This window comes from Dipodomys spectabilis, unplaced genomic scaffold (assembly GCF_019054845.1).
Source record: "Dipodomys spectabilis isolate Male_0828 unplaced genomic scaffold, ASM1905484v1 ptg000095l, whole genome shotgun sequence".
NCBI classification, from domain to species: Eukaryota; Metazoa; Chordata; class Mammalia; order Rodentia; family Heteromyidae; genus Dipodomys; species Dipodomys spectabilis.
In genome coordinates this window covers 41,339,669-41,361,136 of record NW_024870772.1, presented here as the reverse complement: position 1 = coordinate 41,361,136, position 21,468 = coordinate 41,339,669, and the positions used below count along the sequence as shown (strand labels likewise).

The window sequence follows — 21,468 nt, the reverse complement described above, 5'->3', positions numbered from 1 at the left end:
AACAAAAGTTTAAAAAAAGATTGATATAACTGAAATTGATGTTCCAAGACCTACCTTTAATACCTGATACATAAAAACAGTATTAATATTTACACAAAAGTAGGAGACATAAACATTTTGAGTAACAGACCATAGACAGATCATACAAGTAAACTATGATTACTTTATTGAACACAAACTAGTGATTCTTCCTAGATGATTGTTGCTGTCCATAATTTCAGGAGAATCTCAGACACATAAAGCATGTGTCTGCACTTGAAAGATGCATAAGGAAACGCACTGAAAGCAGTTGAATAATAAAGGGGTGAGGGAGCTGTGGAAAGAGCAATAGAGGAGGCTAATCTGATTAAAGTTTAACACATATATTTGTGGAATGCATGGTAAAACTCCTTTGCACAGTATCTATACATACAAATGAATGACAGTCATGTGTAGCAGGCTGTTAGGAGATAGACAGCAGTGGGAAAGAATCAAAATAAAGAGTAAGGAAAGATGAATGTGGTTGGAGTACTTTATGTGCATGTATGAAAACAGAGCAAGAAAACCTGTTAAAGTTGTTTTTTTTTGGGGGGTCCAGTCATGGGGCCTGAACTCTGGGCCTGGGCGCTGTCCCTCAACTCTTCAGCTCAAGACTAGCACTCTACCACTTGAGCCACAGCGCCACTTCCGGCTTTTTTCTTTTTGCTTATGTGGTGCTGAGGAATCGAACCCAGGGCCTCAGGCATGCAAGGCAAGCGCTCTACCAGTGAGCCACCTTCCCAGCCCCTGTTAAAGTTGTTTAACAAAGAGAGGGAGGAGAGTTGAGAGAGAACTACGGAGGGGGTGAATATGATTAGGGGACCGCATGTGCATGCACAGAAACATCACGATGAAACACTCCTGTATCACTAACAAAGAAATTATAAATAAATAATAAATAAAATGTGAAAGTGTTAGACGTAATCATAACTGAGTGTTAGAAATAAACTATTTTATTCCTGTTCTAAAACTACTGGGTAAGGACAAGCGGGTCAAATTCAGAATCGGCAGCTAAACTAGAGATTTAGGATTGCCTAAATAAGTGAAATCAATATTACGTGCATTTCTCTGAAACTCAGGCTGAACATGAATCAGAATGAAGTGAGATCTTTATAAAGGCGCATTTCAGCCTGAATTTACCTTAGGGCTTTCTATTATATAATTCATTCCTCTGGACCTCTGGAATTGAAAGGTTTATTACCAGGTATGGTGGTGCACATCTGGAATCCAACAATAGAGTGGCAAAGACAGGAGAATCTCCAGTTCAGAAACAGACTGAACTATATAATAAGTGAGACCCTGAGACCCTGTTTTCAAAAAACCAAGCACTTGGAGATATAGCTCAGTGATTGAGTGTACAAGTCCCTGGAATCAATCTTAACCATCACAACACACACACATACATACATACACTCATACACACACACACGCGCGCGCACGCACGCACGCACGCACGCACACACGCACACAAATAAGATTTATCATAATTCTTTTGGTAGCTCTGTATTCACTAGATTGGTGTTAACCACTACCTCAAGAAACAAAAAGCCATTTCTAGTTTTAAGTACACTTATATTCAAACTTCTAACAAGTAATATATCCTATATCCATATATTCTTTTGGTTCTTGAGGTAATGGTTAACACCAAAACCCTTTTTATTTCAATCTAGTGAATACAGAGCTACCTGTATAATTATGATAAATCTTATTTGTGTGCATGCATTATATGTGTATATGTGTGTGTGTGTGTATGTTGTGATGCTTGAGATTGATTCTAGAGACTAACACACTCAATGACTGCGCTACATCTCCAAGTGCTTAGCAATTTTTAAAAGCTCACTTTGTATCAGAAACCATGCTAAAGCCTAGCCCTCCTCATACTGTACCTGTAGACGGCTTGTCATGTCTTGACAACAGCTACTCATTGCTTGAACATCTTCATTGATGCTTTCAAGTTCCTGAAAAAGAAAAAAAGTAACATCAAATATTCTATCTACTGCTTAAAAAAAAACAAAGTTCTCTCAGCTAAATCCTTACTTTAGCCCCACATTTTTTTGTCTAAGTACTACAGTAGATCCCATATTTAAAGGTAGAAATATTTTAAAAGAATAATAACTAGTGTTTAAAAGAAGAAAATGGTGTACTCCTTTCAAGTGGTATAACAGCTGATGCTTTAAAACTATGGGCATCTTTGTTTTTGTTTTGTTTTGTTTGTCAGTTGAGGGGCTTGAACTCTGGGCCTGGGCACTGTCCCTCAACAATTCAGCTCAAGGCAAGCACTCTACCACTTAAGCCACAGTGCTACTTCCAGTTTTCTGGGGGCTTTGAACTGCAATCCTCAGATCTCAGCCTCCTCAGTAACTAGGATTACAGGCGTGAGCCACTGGTGCCTGTCTGGGTATCTTTTTATATAAGAATTCTAAGAGTTTATCCTATGATGACAAAATACACAGCACAGTTTGCATATGCTTTAAAACATATTTTACATGATAAAACATATTTTTAAAAAAGAAAAAAATCCGACATACTTATTAAGTATGCATCAATATGTTATATAATATATATGATTATCAACAGTTATCTAAAATAAATGGAAAATGTAAAACATTTCCAATCACACCACAGAAATCTGTGTATACATTAAGAATAATGTTTATTAAAAGATGTCTACATAAAGGAAAAAAAGTCATAATAAATACAGATGTCTCCTCATTTTAAAAAAAAAATCTGTACATGCAGAGACCACAAGTAATGTTATACAACAGAGACAACAGCTATTTCTCAGTGGTTAGATCTTAATTGTTGTTCTACTTCCAATTCATCTAACATTTCTACAATAAATGGCACATAAACTTTAATAAAAATAAGAAAAATTGAAAATTAAATAAATTGTCAATTCCTCTGGCTGCCAGGTTCCCTACAGTTCAGAGGACAGTGCCTATATTATCTGGCTCATAATGACAACAGTGCCAAGGCGCTGATGCTGCATCGAATCCATAACTCCAACAACAAACGCACCTTCTACTATTTCCTCGTTACTTATTAGGTAGACTACAGCTGTGAGGAGCTGCCTCCCCTCAACAACTGTACATAGTGATATAAAGCCGGGGGAGTGGGGGGGGGGGAGGGGGAGAGGCAAGCACTTGCTGCACTCTTTTATCAGTTTCAAAATAATAATTTGGTTTCCTTAGAACTACCAGAAGTAATCAGTGAGGGTTCTACTTGAATTTCAGTATTATGATCTCATGGTTTAAAGACTGGTATATTTCGTACAAATCTGACCATCCTGTCTTTGGCCAAGGAAGTCCTCTTACATTAGCTCCAGAGTCCTTCAACACTGATCCAATATCCTTAGATAGACTTCCTGCTTTCTGGTACCAAAAAGATTGTGTTCCAGTAGAAAACTGTCTTTAGAGATAGCAATCTGGATGTGTTTATCACTATTGTCTCTTCCTTTTTTATATATTCTACCAAGCTTCCTTCCCAACCTTCTAGAATACAAGCCTACGGTGAATGAAGTCCTACTAAACTGTAAGAAATAACTCACTTTTAATAATAGTTTAGTGAAACCATACAACTCACATACAAATGTGTTATTATTATGTAATATAAATATACTACTTAACATATAACTATGAATTAAAAAGCACTGCATAAAACATTATTACAAAAAAATTTACTTTTATCCTACCATGAATAGGCCATACTCAAGCACGGTGGAACATTATACACTCAAGTGCTTGATCTTGACCTGAAAATTGTATAATTTAAAGCATAGTAAAAGTTACTCAGTGTTAATCAATCTCTACTAGAGAAATGTTTATCCAAAAGGGGTTTATTCAATGAGGAAATTTCTCCTGGAAAAACATCCAGAGAAATGTTATATGTTGTTTTTAAAAAAGTTAAAATTCTTATGAGAATTTCTTAGAATAAATGCTACAACTGTCCAAAAGCCAGTGTCAGGGAAAGTCATAGGTTTAGAACTCACACTAATTCAAATAAAGACCCACAGACATCAGCAGAGTAAAAGTTTTAATTCGAATAAGACATACTAAAAGCAAATATACCAACCTACTTGAAAAAAAAATAACTCATCACAAAGCCAAACATAAAAGTTCTCAATAAATGCTAAATAAAAAGCACTTACATACCGTCCTTACTGCCTTGAAAATCTTCACAAACTCCTCATTGATGGCTAAACTTCTGCGTTCAATATCTCCACGTAAATTTCTTCGAGTCCTCAAGCTGTTTTCAACAAAAAAGGTTGAAAGTGCCTTGAGAGCTTCCAACATCTCCTACACAATTAGCAGCAGAACACAATTAGTATAACTGCTTTTAAAGTGTTTTCCTAATCTCAAGCCAAAATGCAATGAAATAATTTTCAGATGATCTGTTTGTATTAAACAATACAAGAAATACTGAATGACTTTCAAATTACTGAAGACTTCCCTCTAAGAAAATTACCAGCAGCATGCCCAATCCCTATGTAGCTTAGGAAAGTTATGAGATTTAAGTCATAATACCCAATTTTGGTGGCTATAGCTAACAATGACTTGGTGCCCCCGAGCCTTCTCTCTTATTCATGAAATAAGTGATGTTAATCTTATTTAATACAAAAGCATCCATTTTTATTGACAGTTTATTTTCATTTACCTAAATATATACCTAACTAGCTCTTTTTTAATTATATAAATATTGTTTTATTTGTGTGTGTGTGTGCGTGCATGTCCTGGGGCATGAACTCAGGGCCTGCGCACTGCTCCTTAGCTTTTTTGCTCAAAGTTGACACCCTACCACTTGAGCCACAATTCCACTTCTTCCATCCCTATTCTTTAGGCCACATAGACATGACCAATTTACCAGACCGCCAAACGATGACCAAAGCTAGACAGACAGTTCAACCTGCTACCGGAGAGGAACTTGGGACACCTGAGCCTAAGTTCACTTAGCACCACAGAGACCTGCAAATCACAGACAGTGCTCAGCGCACAACAAGCACTAGCAAAAATGAGTTTATTGGAGCCCTGGGCAGGAAACACCCTCAATTGGGGGTAGGTAGTGGTTGCTGTCGTTTCTTTAACCTATTGAGAAAGCTCTTGTGGCCCTCACATCTCTCCTACGTCCATCCCTGTCCCCTTAAGTGACAGTGCTTTCCCAGCCTGCCAGGAGCCCGGACCCCCGACCCCTCTGGGGCTGAGGGGGGGGGGGGGGAAGCACTTTCCAAAAAGTCGTGAGGTTTCCAATAAGTCTTTTTTATTTAATGGAGGGAGGGAGGAGTGACGCCCAGGAAGCCCTTTACCTTGTCTGGGGTACCCCTTGCCTCACCGCCCCCGCCCCCCCCACTTCCTGCCCCGCGCTGGGGAGCCTGCGGAGCGGACCCGAGAGCGGACAGCAGGTGCAGGGCAGACGTCACTCCGGCCGGCTCGGTTCCCCTCGAGCCCCCCCCCCCCCCCCGGGGACCTCCCCGTCGCGAACCCCCCTCGGGGACCCCGGCACTCCGGCCCGGCCCGCTCCGGCTCGGTTCGCCTCGAGCCCCCCCCCCCTCCCCCGGGACCTCCCCGTCGCGAACCCCCCTCGGGGACCCCGGCACTCCGGCCCGGCCCGCTCCGCTTACCTTGTCGTTGTCCAACCTGGTCTCTAGGATCTTATGCAGCTTGCGCGACAGCGGGTTGTTGGACTGCGCCGAGGTCCCGCCGGCCCCATTGCTGAGACCGTTGGCGGCCCCCGAAGCCGACACGGCGACCACCTCCCCGCTGCCCTCGGCCATAACCAGATCCAGCCCACCCCGCAGAAGGCGGCTCTGCCAGCTCAGCCCCGGCAGTGACAATACTGCGCATGTGCGGCGCGGAACACGCATGCGCGCTGAGCCTGAGCAAGTCTGGAAAGGGCCAGTGGAGAAAACTCTGAGCTGAGCAGGAGGGGAAAGACATTGATTAAAATAAAAGGGACTTGAGCATCTTGAAGCCACTTCTGTGCTAATTAGATACCATGGGTAAAACACGTAGAAAGTTTTGCCTGAAATGAAGTTTTAATAAATGTGACTCTAATTGAAAACACTGAACTCCATCTTTTTTTTTTGTCGGTCGTGGGGCTTGAACTCTGGGCCTCGGGCACTCTCTCTCTGAGCTTTTAATGCTCAGGGAGAGTAGTGTTCTACCACTTGAGCCCAGCTCCATTTCTGGGTAGTTTGTATTGGAGATAAGAGTCTCACAGACTTTCCTGCTGACTTCAAACCACAATCTTCAGATCTCAGCCTCAGGACATGAGCCCCCAGCATCAGGCTTTCAGTCCACAATTCTTAAGTATTGAAGCTCCTTAATTAGAAACAGTCATGATTTCTGTTTTTTTTTTTTAATTTTTCAATTATATATTTATTATTTTTAAGCAGTTGTTCAAAGGAGTTGCCATTCAACAAATCAATTTATAAATACAATGCATCTTTATAAATGTCACCCCTTTCATCCAGCCTCATTCCTTCCAACTTTACCTCTCGATTATCTTAAATTTGTAGTACAGGCATTGGATTTTATGACTGCGTTCTTCCTCCCTTAATTTGTCTACCCTCATCCTCTTGACTCCACTCCCCAACTTTCGAGTATCAGTTTCCTTATATTCATAGCCTTTCTAAGGAATTATGACATTTGAATTTTCCCTTGAAAATACCATATTTCGGTTACTTCATTTGTGTACACTTGCATACAACCCTGAGGTGTTTACTTATATTTATATTTATAAATTAATTCTAACTTTCACATATAAGATAAAACATGATTCCTCTCGGGGCCTGACTTACTTCACTTACCATCAGTTGTTTTTTTTTTTTATGTCCTTTCATGTTGTTGCAAATGATGTAATATTCTTCATAAGGGATGAGTAATATTCCATAGTTTATATATACTACATCTCTCTCTCTCTGATACTTCAGGTTTGAAAGTTTTTTCAAGTTTCTCATTTCCTTTTTGTTTTTCCAGACCTTTTTGCAATCGTTTACATCCTTTATATGGCCCATGAAAATCCCCCAGTGGTAGATTCAAATAACTGAAACCATCAAAGACAAGGAAGTAACAATCTTACAACTTTTTAGCAACATTATCTCTTAAAAAATGAAATTTTCAGGAGGACAGCAGGGACTTGATGAACAGGGCTCAAGACTCCAAAGCCTTTCTCCACCAACTGTTCTGCTCTTGTTATTGGTACAGCCACCCTTCTTTTCAATATTTGTTCAGGCGCTGGGATTGATTACAATGCATTGAGCAGGGTTCTTTATTGGGAGGATATGAAAGCTGCTTGGATGACTGAAGGAAAGGCTGAAAATTCAGCTGCAAATCAATCAATAGCATGGGATCTCAGAAGCTAGAACGACTTGATAGTTTTCAGGGAACTACTGTTACTATTTTTCTGCCTTTGGTCCAGTATTTAAAGTCCTGATCCACGCCTATTCAGGACACATGCCAATTCATTGATAGGAAAACCATGATTTACTATCCAAATCCATCAGCACAGAACAAGGAAGAGGTAATTTTAGTCAATGTAGTAACTATAAATTTGTGGTCTGTGAGACAAGTAAGGAAGTAATCTATATAAGAAAAGGTGAAATATCCAAATAGATAGTTAAAAGATTAGTCACAGTGCCAGGTTGGGGAGTAGAAAGGGCTGTTGTACACAGGTAATGTTTGCAGACAGCAGTGCTGATTGCAAGTAGGTAGTATGCAGATGGAAGGTGGGTTGGGAATAAGATACCAACTACCCAAATTAGGCAATTTAATTTAATGAAGGAATTACGGTGAGAGTTGAGCCAGAAGTTATAGTAAGTAAGATGAGTGAGAAATGGTTAGATGGAATTATTTGCAAGGAATTTGTCAAAATTCCCTTTCTATATGAACAGGCTCAGTGTATCAACACGTAGCTCAGGTTGAACACCTAAGCATCAAGTCTCTGTCCAGCATATTGAACACATCTTCTAGATGGTTTAAAAAGAAACAGAGGAAATTGAATTCTTAGGATCTACATTTTCAACCAAATTTAGGATGCAAAATGCAAGTCGAGGTGATGACAACTGCAGAAAATAAATGAAAAAGAACAGGGCTGGGAAGTTGGCTCAGTGGTAGAGCACTTGCCTTGCATGCATGAGGCTCTGGGTTCGAATCCTTAGCACCACATAAGCAAAAAAAGAAAAAAGCCAGAAGTGGTGCTGTGGCTCAAGTGGTAGAGCGCTAGCCTTGAGCTGAAGAGCTGAGGGACAGTGCCCAAGCCCAGAGTTCAGGCCCCACGACTGGGACCCCCCCCCCCAAAAAAAAAAAGAAGAAAAGAAAAGGAACAATTTGAACCATGTACAATTGTCTGAGTAATGTGCATTGTTCTTTGTTAGTTTTGTCTGGTCCTGGGGCCTGAACTCAGGGTCTGGACTCTGGCTTCCTTTTGCTCAAGGTTAGTGCTCTACCACTTGAACCACAGATCCACCTCTGGCTTTTGGTAGTTACTTGGAGATAAGAGTCATGTGGACTTTCTTGCCAGCATTGGCTTTGAGCCATGATCCTCAGATCTCAGCATCCCGAGTAGCTACGGTTATAGACATGAACTACTGGCACCTGGAATGTCTTTAAATGTCAAAGAAACAATATTATTTGACAAGTGTTTCTAGTACAGTAACCCTTTGTTTATATTTAAAAGATGTGGTCCAAGACCCTCCCCCATAGCCGCAAACTCTCCCTATACACTGTGTTTTTCTATACTCACATATCTATAATGAAAGTTAATTTATAAGCTGGGCACAGTAAGAGATAAAAATAATAGCTAAGAATGGATTAGAAAAATAAAAATAATATTCTCTGATATATTTCTGGAATTATCCATCCAATGTGTATGTATTTAAATAAACTGAACCATTACATCCTTAGCATTGGGTTTCTATATACCATTATATGCTTATAAAAACATCTTTATGTTAAATTTATAATTCTACCTTTTTACTTGTTTGAAATACTCTAGGAAAGTAGATATACTAAATATTTGAAGTTGGAAGTTTTTAAATAGCTAAATCAATCACATTTACAAAGGCTTTTGAATATTCAGGAGAACATACAACTTGAACGGATTTAGTATGAAATATCTAAAATAGCTTATAAGCCAAAGTATAACATAAATGTAAATGCTGGAAGAAATTTAATATCCTAAACTGATAATTTGTTCTTCTCAGCTGAGGATAAATCAACAATCACTCGATGCATAAGTAGATTTTACTAATACATAAATTTTATCTACAACTTACATGTAAAATTCTAATATTTCCACTATGAGTGAAAATGAATATAGGTGTAAAGATTCCTTTTCTACACGAAAGCTATCTTTAAAACATAAAAACCTGATAGCTTTCCAAATAGATTTAGGTGTTGTCACCAAAACATGGTGTTTGACAGTTGAAAAGTCACAGATGTACACACACTGTGAGGCCACACACACACACACACACACACACACACACACTGAAAAAAGAACACCATAGGGCTCATATTTCAAAACTGCTGTTCAAATGCTCTGATTTTGGAGTTAGAAAATCTGGTTTGAATCTCAATTGTGCCAACATATGACAACAGACAACCCAGTTTTTGCCTCTGAGTCTTTGTCTCCCCATCTGAGAAACATCACAATATCTAAGTTACAGAGCGAGAGCCTGGTGAAATAAGATGTATACAGCTGAATTATATAGTTTTCAAATTAATACAAAGTTGCCACATTTATCTGAGCAATTTCACACCACCATCCACAGAGTCAAACAATAATCTCTCCTTCCTGCCCAGTCTCATACAAGAATCTCATATTCTCTGAGACAAAAAGAAGAAGAAAAAAGACATATATTTTCACACAGTTCTTATCCCCTTCCTGTTTCAAATTTTGTCTGGGATATACATGCATGCACATAAACACATTGTTTAATTTGGAGGCATAAATACCCACACACTCTCTAGACCTCTAGTTAGGCCCCTTTCTTGGGTCCGGTCGTGGGGCCTGAACTCTGGGCCTGGGCCCTGTCCCTCAGCTCTTCAGCTCAAGGCTACCACTTGAGCCACAGTGCCACTTCCGGCTTTTTTCTTTTTGCTTATGTGGTGCTGAGGAATCGAACCCAGGGCCTCAGGCATGCAAGGCAAGTGCTCTACCACTGAGCCACCTTCCCAGCCCCCAGGCTCCTTTCTTTATAGGGATGTATTTATTCTTTAAGAGCAAACTTTTAAAGAACAGGTTTGTCGCTGTGTTCAAAATATTCAGGGTTACCAGCTAGTTCATCTTACTTAAAACATACCATATCTAATCCCTGGATGGTCATGTATTTAATCATACTTCAATCACTCCAGTTAGCATTTTCACTTTTCACCTTCTACACTACAGTTGATTTCTAATTGGCATTCCACATCCATATTCTGTATAGACCTGACAGCTTTCAGCTTTTAATTGGCTGCTATTGATTTTCTTTTTAGAATATATGGGCCTGTGGCCTCTTAGCAGAATCAAGCAACATACTTTTCACAGGGCATCTTGATTTCTGCTGCACTCCTTTTCTGCTTAAGTTTCCTATATATGACATGCTGTGGCTTGGTCATCCTGCCTCTCTTCCTGGAATATATCTGCTCTCTTTTCATCTAACACCATGTGTTCATTCCTTTAGACTACTCAGGGGCCTCACTTCCCAAACATCTTCCATATTGGATAGATATCCTTCTGGGGACATCTTCCATATTGGATAGATATCCTTCTGGGGGGTCTTCAAATTATCTTAAAAGTGATTCCCTCATCGAAATTTCTATGTTCTGCAAAAATACTATGTAAAATTAGCATTCTCACTAGTTCATGAGCCCCTCAAGGTTAGAAAAAATTTTTTATCTTTAAATGCTTGATAATTTGTGTGGTCTCTGAACTTAGTATATTCTACAAGCTGGATATCTGCATCTCCCCAAATTCAGCTGTTGCAATCTTCAATCTAAAGACAATGATATTAGGAAGTCTTTGGGAAGAGCTGCCATTTCCATGTAGAATGACCACCAGAAGCCCATGTGTTCAAAGTTTGAAGCCTACCTTGTTACTAATTGGGAGGAAGAAAGAGGTGGGGTTTAGTGGGAAGTCGTTAGGTTACTGGAGACATGCCGTTGAAAGAGATTGATCGGTTGACTTGATTTTATTAAACTATGACCCCAATTAAAGAAAATACATTCTGTTGTAAATCAAAGCTTGCTTGTGTTCATGTCTTTGCCTTTCTTTCAGTTACTCTCAGGACAAGCTCACAGCTCCTTCTCTTTCATCTAATCACTCCCCTCACTTTTCCTGGTGTTATGGTTGAATTCTCAATGTTCCCTATAGGCTCATGTATTAAAGGTTTGGTCACCAGACTGTATTATTTGAAGGAAGGGGTGGGACCTGGTGAAAGGAAGCAAGCTCATTGAGAAATAAGGATACTGAGATACAAGCCCGTCCTTTCCTTTTCCTTCTCTCCCTCTCTCTTGACCCAGCTTTATGAGGTGAGTGGGTTTCATCTGCCACACCTTTCCCAGTATGATGTTCTCTTTGCCACAGGCCCAACGCAATGGAGCTAGACCACCATAGATTGAAAGCTATAAAATTGTGAGTCAAAATAAACATTTATTCCTTTTACTTTGCCGGTAAGGACTCATTTATTGAGCTCCTGTGCATTCCACTTCCATATTTTCTAATGGATTCCACTTCTTTCTATTCTATTAGCTGCTTCCTCTGTGCTTGCACTGGATTATCTCAATAATTTACTAGTCAGCTTTCTACTTTCTCCTATATCTCATCTCACACATTAGTGCTATTCTTCCTATCAATATATCATTTTAAAAACCAATTCTAACTAATAAGCTGATTTGATGTTATTAAGTATAATTTCCTAATTATATTTTTACTACTATCATTTACTAGTTGTACAAAGGGATTCCAATTCTCTACGTCAGTTTATGAGTACATCACATCTTGACCAATGTCACCCTTTCTGTTGGTCTCCCCTATCTGTGCCAACCCCACCTACCTCCTCAATCTTCCTAGTTCAAATATATATATATATATATATATATATATATATATATGTATTGAATATTTTGGCTGTATTCTCCCACCCTTCCTCTCTTCGTTCATCTTCCCTCTCCACTTGACCTTCCTCTCCTGCTACCTCAGGTTCCAGCTTCCTGGCATTCATTTTGTTCAACTGCAGGTGAGTTGTTCAAAGGAGTTGCACCATTTGATTTCTTCCCTGAATGTATCTACCATACTTCAACACATTTGTGTATGTATGCATATATGCTGAGTTGGTTTACATAAATATTATAAACCAGTATCTTGATGTAATTAGATCTCACTTTCTGGATCAAAAATGTTGTACCCTTACTCCAAAATGTAAGATAATAGTCTCTCAAATGTTAAAGATGACTGCCCCGTCTCAGGAAAAACAGTTTAATAGTTTAAGAGTGCACAGTCTATAGACACACAAACAATACAGTCTGCTAATATGCAAGGTCTTCTGTACATGAGGGATAGATGTTTAAAAGTTGAGATAAAGAGAACCTAGACATGTTCAATCATTTTAATCAATGTTTCAGACAACCTTCTGGCTCTTTAAATTTATAGCATCAATATTATGTCATGCATGTTTATTTATATATGAATAGAATTTTAAATTTATATCATCAATATTATGTCATAGATGTTTGTATATAACTTACCTGTGATGTATTTTTACTTTAAACTTGCATATGTTACATTTAGTCATGTTTATACCACACTACTTTTTAAAATATTGGTCTAGTATTTCATGATACAGTAACTAATGTTGATGTTCTAGTTCCAAATTCCATCGGTTTCATCCCCTTGTTCAAACAGCATGGGCTCCAGAGGGAAGTGGCATTTCTATAGTAACTATTTTGACTCTATCTTCTGTCTCACTGTTTCTCCCTCTCTCCCTCATTTTCACAAGCCTATACAATGACAGATTTACATATAAAAGAATTAAGTGGAATTTGTATTCTGGTTACTGCATAAAGGCCTCATTTGTTTTCCAAGCTAATAAAAGACACCTTCAGAGCTCTTCTGCTATTCTTCTGTACAATCCCAAGTGACAATTAGTATAATGCTTTGTGCATTTAGTAAGTATTTGTTCATCAAGGAAGAGATGAATCATTCCCATTGGGGGGGGGGGGGGAAAGGAGTTTTGTTTTTAGAATGTACAAAATCACCCATTTAGAGGTGGTGGATATTTAGTTAATATGTGTGCTTTCTATTATGTGTTCATGGAGTGTTCTAAGCATAAACATAATGGAAGTTAATTACTGCAATTGAGAAAAACAATCTCAATTAAATGTCCTACTAATTCAGGATCAATAACATCATTTTCTTATACTTATTAAAGTCAAACTCATAGCTTAGGGCTTGAATGTAGCTTAGTGGCATGCACAAGGTCCAAGGTTCAATCTCCAGTAGCACAAAAAAATAGGTCTATGTCAGTAAAACATATTCAGTAAATCATGGTTGGTGATTATAATATTGACATTGGAGTTATAATACCTTTAGGCATTTGGCTCACTGGAAAATTATGTGTCCTACCGGCAAACTAAAATAAATTTTAGCTTTCAGAAAACTGGCAAATATTTGCTAATAACCAACCCACTAGAAAACATACATGTTATTACTGAAATATGATGAATTTTGAAAATGCTGAAAAAGACCTTAAAATCAAACACAGATGGTTGAAAGCAATTTCTTTCATGAGCACAGATTTATGGCTCAGTTAATCAATATTTGAATTAGATGCCTGTAGCTCAGTTGTTAAGCCATTTCTCTACAAGCTGCAAATTAATATTAATGAGAAATTCAATGACATTCAGCAAGCAGCATTCCATCACTGTGCTAGAGTAGTCATTGATTTTAATTTTAAATATTAATGCAATGCAATTTTTTGTCAGCTTATGGAAATTATTGCCCAGATACAGCAAGACCTAAGTCAGGTGGGACTCTATCATAAGACATTTGAGAGCAGAGCTGTCAACAGTGACTGGCTGGATACATTTCCATCACTTTCCTGAAATCAGCAGATGATTATGAATGATTACTTCCCTTATAATGAATAGTTGACCCCTTGGGTTATTTGGTTTGCAATGTGTGGCTAGTCTGTGTCAGACTAGCTGATGTCAGAGATGAAGTGGTTCATTCTGAACATTCACCACAGCCATTGAGCAGGATCACCCAACCCAGCTGGTGCTTTGTATCAGAGAGAAAGAAAAATAGACAAACTTGGGAAAAGAGTGGCAATAGATGAACCCTTCAAATACCTTTCTGATGTCCTCTGATCTTGATTGTGAGAGCTGATAAAATATGGAAATATTTTAATATATAATAAACATGAACAAAATATGAATTATGTTCTATGTAATCATATTAATTATTAACAGATTAACATCTATATATTATACATTATATTAATCTATATTATTAATACCTATTAATATACATTAATTATAATAGACATTAATTATATAATAGATATTAATGCATATTATATAATAGATATAAATGATGGGCTGGGAAGGTGGCTCAGTGGTAGAGCACTTGCCTTGCATGCATGAGGCCCTGGGTTCAATTCCTCAGCACCACATAAGCAAAAAAGAAAAAAGCCAGAAGTGGCGCCGTGTCTCAAGTGGTAGAGCGCTAGCCTTAAGCTGAAGAGCTGAGGGACAGTGCCCCAGGCTCAGAGTTCAGGCCCCATGACTGGACCCAAAAAAATAGATATAAATGATATCATAGATATTAGTAACATAATACATGATGTTATTATGGAATGCTGTCTTATTTTTTACATATGATGGATATCTAATCTTGGAAATGTGTGTGTGTGTGTGTGTGTGTGTGTGTATGTGTGTGTGGTCTATGAGTAGCATATGTTTGTGGTGTGCTCTTTATTCAAAGTGAGAGGATTCCAAAACCTAATTTGTATATTTCAGAAACATTGAGAACAAGAAGTAGCCAGATCCAGTCACCTCTGGCAGAGTCCTCAAATTAGGCATAATCTCTTTGGGGACTTCTGACCTAGAAAGCATATCAGATGTGTGATAATTGGCTCTCTTTTTCCCTGCATGACTCTGGTTGGCTTCATAAAAACTCTGTATCTAATGCCTCTTTATATTTCGTAATTGTCATCATTACAGTGGCTGTGTTTGTATATGTGTGTGTGTGTGTGTGTGTGTGTGTTGGTACTGGGGCTTTAACTCATGAGTGCTTTAGCTTCTTCATTAAAGGCTGATGTTTTACCACTTGATCCACACATCCACTTACAGGTTCTTGCTACTTAATTAGAGATAGGAGTCTCCAGGCTTTTTTGTCTGGGCTGATTTTTAAACTGTAATCCTCAGATGTCAGCTCCTGAGTAGCTAGGATTACAGGCATAATCCCTGGTGCCAGGCTTTGCAGTGCTTATTAAGAATTGCCGTGTAATTATCTACCTTTGAGAAGTAGTTGGCATAGTAAGAAAAAATGAACTATGTAGCTTATGACTGTCTTTTGCCATGCTTGGCATAATTGTCCTCTAACAGCCTCCTTTCTGTTATAACTTGACATAGATGATGATTTATTTATTTGTATTTTTTAAATTAAAATGAGAATACATTAAACATACAACAAAACAAACAAAAAGAAAACCCTAGAGCCGAAAGGGCTGAGGAATGTGACTGATGTGACAAAGTGGTTGTTTAGCAAGTTACCAAGGCCTGAGCTCAAATTCAAGCTTCAAGGCCACCTAGAGAGTGATGGAAAAGAAAAAACTGTCCCCAAATAAACCCTCAAAAGCTCAAGTATACTTCTGTATATTTTTTCAAAAGGATACATAGACCATTTAATAAATAAAAGACATTTTTTCCAGCAATCAGAACTGGACAAACTGAACCTCCCTGGACATTGGCAAAACCAAAATGTCCAGTGAGAGTCAGAGGAATATTATGCAAGTAGGCAGAGGAGGGAGAGGGAGAAAAGATGCATGAAATCATCCTTGAAGTAAGCCTGGAAAGATGAGAAGGATTTTCTTTGACAGTGAACTTTATTACTTTGTAAAGCAGTGTGGGAATACATTTTGAGCATCTGATTTATTTCCTCTCATTTTAATTTTTTCGTTTCCTACAGCATTCATTTCCATTTTCAGCACTTAAATCCTCCCCACTGAAAGGCAAGGGTAACGCAGATATCTTAAATCTATCAGACAACTGTAACCACATGATTCACGAGTATTTTTTGTGAAGGTATCTAGGAGGATGGAGATAAGACCACACATCCTGTGGTTGGGTGAACCTTTCTTCTGCTTCTTATTCCTTGTGCAGTTCTGATCAGGACAGCACATCTCTGAGTCTGCCCATTCAGAGCTAGAGATAATCCCTCTTTGCTTGTGTGGCATTGTTATTGCACAAAACTGAAATCAAAGCATCACCAAAACATTCTAGGTCTTTAAACATGTTCTTTATCTAGTTCTTCAAACATGGCATGTTCTTCAAATGTAGGAGTTCTTGCAAGAATATACAGAATACCAAGGTGAGTATCTAGCAAATATCTCTTATTTGTGAGATGAAAAAACACCATGTTGGAATACTTGTAAATTTATGGAAAGTTTGCAGGCACAGTAGAATGTGCCACTTCCTCCATTTTAGCCTTAGTTTGTCCTCAAGCTGTTATCATATGTTCTGGGATTTGAGGCATTCTGGTCAGGTGCTTCAGAGAATAACCTCAGATGGCATTGAAGGGTCAAAGCACTGGGTTCGGGGGAAGAACAACACACAGGTGAAATGTTTTTGGTCATATCACTCCAGGGACACCTGGTGTTCACATACCATCACTGGTAAGGTTCACCTGGTCCCCTAGATAGGGTAGTGTCTGCCAGTCCTCTGAAGTGTAAAGTCACTACACTTCTTTTTCTACACTGAAGTTTTTTTTCAATGAGTCATTCAGTCCAGCTCCACTTTCAGGGTTCATCTACTGAGAGGAATCTCAGTTGGTTCCATGTCTTAGCTATGGTGAATAATGCTGTGATAAATATAGTTGTGCTGGTAATTTTAGTATAGCCTTGTTTGTGATTGTTTGGGTAAATGCCCAAAAGTGGGATTGCTGGGTCATAGGGGAGCTCTATACGTAGTCATTTGAGGAACCTTCATACTTCTTTTCAGAGTAGTTGAACAAGTTTACACTCCCACCAACAGTGCAGTAAGGTTCCCTTTTGACCACATCTCCTCCAGCATCGGTTGTTATTAGATTTCTTGATTATAGCCATTCTAACTGGGGTGAGGTGGAATCTCAATTTTGTTTTGATTTCATTTCTTTTTTTTTGGGGGGGGGGTCTGGTAGTGGGGCCTGAACTCTGGGCCTGGATGTTGTCCCTCAGCTCTTCAGCTCAAGGCTAGCGCTCTACCACTTGAGCCACAGCACCACTTCCAGCTTTTTTCTTTTTGCTTATGTGGTGCTGAGGAATCGAACCCAGGGCCTCAGGCATGCAAGGCAAGTGCTCTACCACTGAGCCACCTTCCCAGCCATGATTTGCATTTCTTTTATGGCCAGAGAAGTTGAGCATTTCTTCATGTGTCTATAGGCCATTCTTATTTCTTCTTCAGAGAAGTCTCTCTTTAAGTCTTTAGCCCATTTATTAATGGGGCAGTTGTTTCTTTGAGGATTTGTTTTTAGAGGATTTAATTTTTGGAGTTCTAAGTATATTTTAGATATGAGAGCCTTTTCTGTTGTATAGCTAGTAAAAGTCTTCTTCCAATCCGTGGGCTTTCTATTGATCTTACTATTTATGTCCTTTCCCATGCAGAAGCTCTGCACCTTCATGCAATCCCAAATGTTTAACCTTTCTTTGATATGTTGTGTTTGATAGAGCCCTAGAGTTTCTCCTATTCCTTCCTATAATGTTTTCAGGGTGTCTTCTTTTGCTCCGAGGTCTTTGACCCATTTAGAGTTGATTCTGGTGCAGGGTGATATATAAGGATCTAATTTTAGTTTTCTGCAGGTGTTTGACCAATTTTGCCAGCACCATTTACTGAAGAGGCTGTCTTTCTTGTATATACATTTATCTAATTTGGGGAGGGAAAGGGGAATAACAAAAGACTGAAATAAGGACATAGGATGACCCATTGCCACAATGACACTCACAAGACACTATGTTGGAAATGAGCTTTACAGCTTTGGAGTGGGAGGTGGGGAGGAGGGAGAAAGGTGGGGGAAGAAAGGGCTAGTGGGAGAACAACAAAGAAGGGGTAACGATGCTCAACAAGAAATGTACTCATTACCTTACTCATGTAACTGTAATCCCTCTGTACAGCATCTCTACAATAAAAAAAAAAAAAAAATTAAAAGAATGAGAAAACTAACCATTCAGCCAACTAGCAGAGAGCACGAGGAATATGGAGAATCACTAAAGACATAGAAAATACAACTAGAGCATCTCTCTCTCTCTATCTCTCTCCCTCTCCTCTTTTCTTTTTTCTTTTGCATTGTTTTCCATGCTTGATTATTACAAGCACATCAGTGCCCAAAGCGGGGCTTGCCCAATGTGACAAACTATATTCCACAGACCAGTAGGTGTCGCTGTTGAGTCATAGCTGTTGACTTTCTTGCTCATTGCCATTAAGCTTTTGCTTAATTGTAATTAAGACTTAGGAAGCAAGGAAGCAATTTGCTGACAATGCCCATTCTTTTAGTACTTCTTTGGAAGCTATTTATAACTTGAATAAGAAATACAACATTTATTTAGTATCTGAAACTTGACCAAGGTAAAATTATGTGTGTGGAGATGGGTTCTGGGAAGTGGTTCTAAAACCATTATAGCAGACCCATGGGCAAATATTCAATCTAATTTACTAGGATCTAGTTACTAGGATTGTTCACGTATCTGGTACTCTCGAATGTATTGTAACTACTAAACACAGACAGCACTGTAAAGAATTAACACATCTTTGATTTTTTTCAGACTGATATATTTTATGTTTTAACCACTAAAGACTTTTTCAAGAATAATGTTAGTGTAATGGTTGAGGACTGCTTTGCTTGTGATCTAATGTTGTTTAGTAAGGTTATGAGGGGTTTTATGAGTGTATCTCCTCTACAAGATCCGAAGTGGTTTCACAGCTCGAGGTTCCTTTGAGATGACCTCTAGTTCTCAAATTACAGATGACAATACTTTAGGTAGCTGGTAAGATGGACTGTCGACACAGCTTCAAAGACAGGAGGAAGAAGAAAAGCCCAATGAGAGGAAAGAAAATCTACTATTTGGATGCTTCATGCTCAGATTTCTTGAGCTCAGAGTAGACATAGGTTTCTGCCACTTCCTCCATGCTCAACTTTCATTAAAATGTAGCAGAATGAACAATTACTGACACAGGAATTTTCATTGGTAATCATTTTTGCTTAATATAGTAAGCTGAATAATACTTCCAAATTAAGGCACATTCTGATACTTTATTTATTGAGAAAAAACCTTGTCACCTCTTGTAAAAAGGAATTGTAAAATATATATAACATTGTATGGTGAATAATCATATCATAATCATCAAAATTTTTTAAAGATAGCTCATTTGACTTTATAAAACAGTGTATCCCCTAAGCAGTAGTGTTAGATTATTTTTCCTAAGTTATTCCAATATAGTGAAAGAAATAGTATATTAAAGTATATTTCTGCCATTTAGTAAGTCACTTCATGTGGAAAACTGTTTTAAATACTTTATAGACATGAATTAATTCAGTGTTTAAAACTAATGCCCTTGAATTATTATCTCTATTTTTTATATTTTTTTATTGTAAAGATACTATACAGAGGTGTTATAGTTACATGAGTAAGGTAATGAGTACATTTCCTATTGAACATTATCTCTATTTTTAAGATGAGCAAACTGTGCTTTTAATGTATGCTGAAACTAGGAAAACAGTGAATGTCAATGCTCAGAAACTGCCTACTGCAAATTATAGCTGGTATTTTCTTTTCTGTCAGTCGTGGGGCTTGAACTCTGGGCCTGAACGCTGTCCCTCAGCTCTTAAGCCCAAGGCTAGTGCTCTACCACTTGAGCTACAGCGCCACTTCCGGTTTTCTGGTGGTTTATTGGAGATAGGAGTCTCACGGTCTTTCTTGCCCGGGCTGGCTTTGAACCGCGATCCTCAGATCTCAGCCTCCTGAGTAGCTAGGATTACAGGCACGAGCCACCAGTACCTGGCCAAGCTGGTGTTTTCTAACACTAGAACAGATCAATTCTGTCTTGGTGGAGTCATTGAACTGTCTCTTATCCTTCTGTTTTTGTTTGTTTGTTTGTTTTTTGTCAATCTGTCAGGCTTTAACTCTGGGCCTGGGTGCTGTCCCTGAGCTCTTTAGTTTGAGGGTAGCGCTCTACCAGTTGAACAACAGCTCCACTTCCCATTTTCTAGTGGTTTATTGGAGATAAAAGTCTCATGGATTTTCCTGCTTTGGCTGGCTTTGAACTACGATTACAGGCATGAGCCACTGGCTCCCAGCAATCTTTCTGCCAATGTTATTACACACTAACACTTAATGCAAGACAACAATTCTTCTTATGTTCAAAAAAAGTTAAATTTAAGTACATTTGTTATGTTTAGAGTTTTGATCTAAGCATGCCTCTGGCATGCCAATCTTATCCTGAAATGTATCTTAAAAGGGCACATAGACTTAGTGTAGATTGAAATGTGTGCTAGATCAGAATTTACTAAGTGAATTCTAAGATGGCAGAGTAGAATTCTGCTGAGACTGGCTGGTGAAAAGTGATTTAAAATGGGCGGACTGGATTGATTTAATACATTGAAATTTCTGGAGTCCAAATATTCTATTATTCTCCAGCACATAACATAATTGTGAGTGTGTCTTAGAAAAATTTAGGGAGGGCGGAGAGTATTAAGGGCCTTGCTGTGGCTAAATAAGCATTTTATTAGCTGTGCCATGTTCCTGGCCCTTTTTACTTTAGTTTGTTTTTTATAGTTTCACATTTTTGTGTAGCCCAATCTTGGATCACCATCATCCTACCTCAACTTCCTGAGTAGCTGAGATTACAGGTGTGTACCATCATGCTTAGATAAGAATGCTATTTTTGTCTAGGTATTAGAGGAATACAAAATAAGGAACACAAAATACAAAACAGTTATTCCTGTCCTTTTATCTTTGCTGGCTTTTTTTTTGTCATCTTTGGAGAGGATCAATGATATGCTAGTTTTATCTGGCATATCATGACTAGGAATCTTTTGATACCAGCTCAGTTGGCTACTGGTGATCTTTTTATCAGTCTCATCATGCAAACTATGCTATAGACTGTTTACATATCCCTACTATATATATATACTGAGAGGATATTTAAAGGTTATTGGGTGAGAAGGGCAATGCTCTATAATGGGATTATTGTCCTTAAAAAGAAATGCTTAAGTCTCCCTTTC

At 38.5% G+C, this 21,468-nt stretch overlaps 1 protein-coding gene across 1 annotated transcript in view; it reads right to left on the bottom strand.

The window, feature by feature from the left end:
• Cog6 (component of oligomeric golgi complex 6) overlaps positions 1-5,791 on the bottom strand; it is a 55,016-nt gene extending 49,225 nt beyond the window's left edge. Inside the window, exons 1-3 of the mRNA XM_042685811.1 lie at positions 5,633-5,791; positions 4,170-4,313; positions 1,905-1,976 (exon numbers count right to left, since the gene is read on the bottom strand). Of these exons, the coding sequence (XP_042541745.1) occupies positions 1,905-1,976; positions 4,170-4,313; positions 5,633-5,785 (369 nt within the window). The 5' untranslated portion in view covers positions 5,786-5,791. The remainder of the gene's footprint in view (positions 1-1,904; positions 1,977-4,169; positions 4,314-5,632) is intronic.
• Between the last annotated feature and the right edge of the window lie 15,677 nt (positions 5,792-21,468).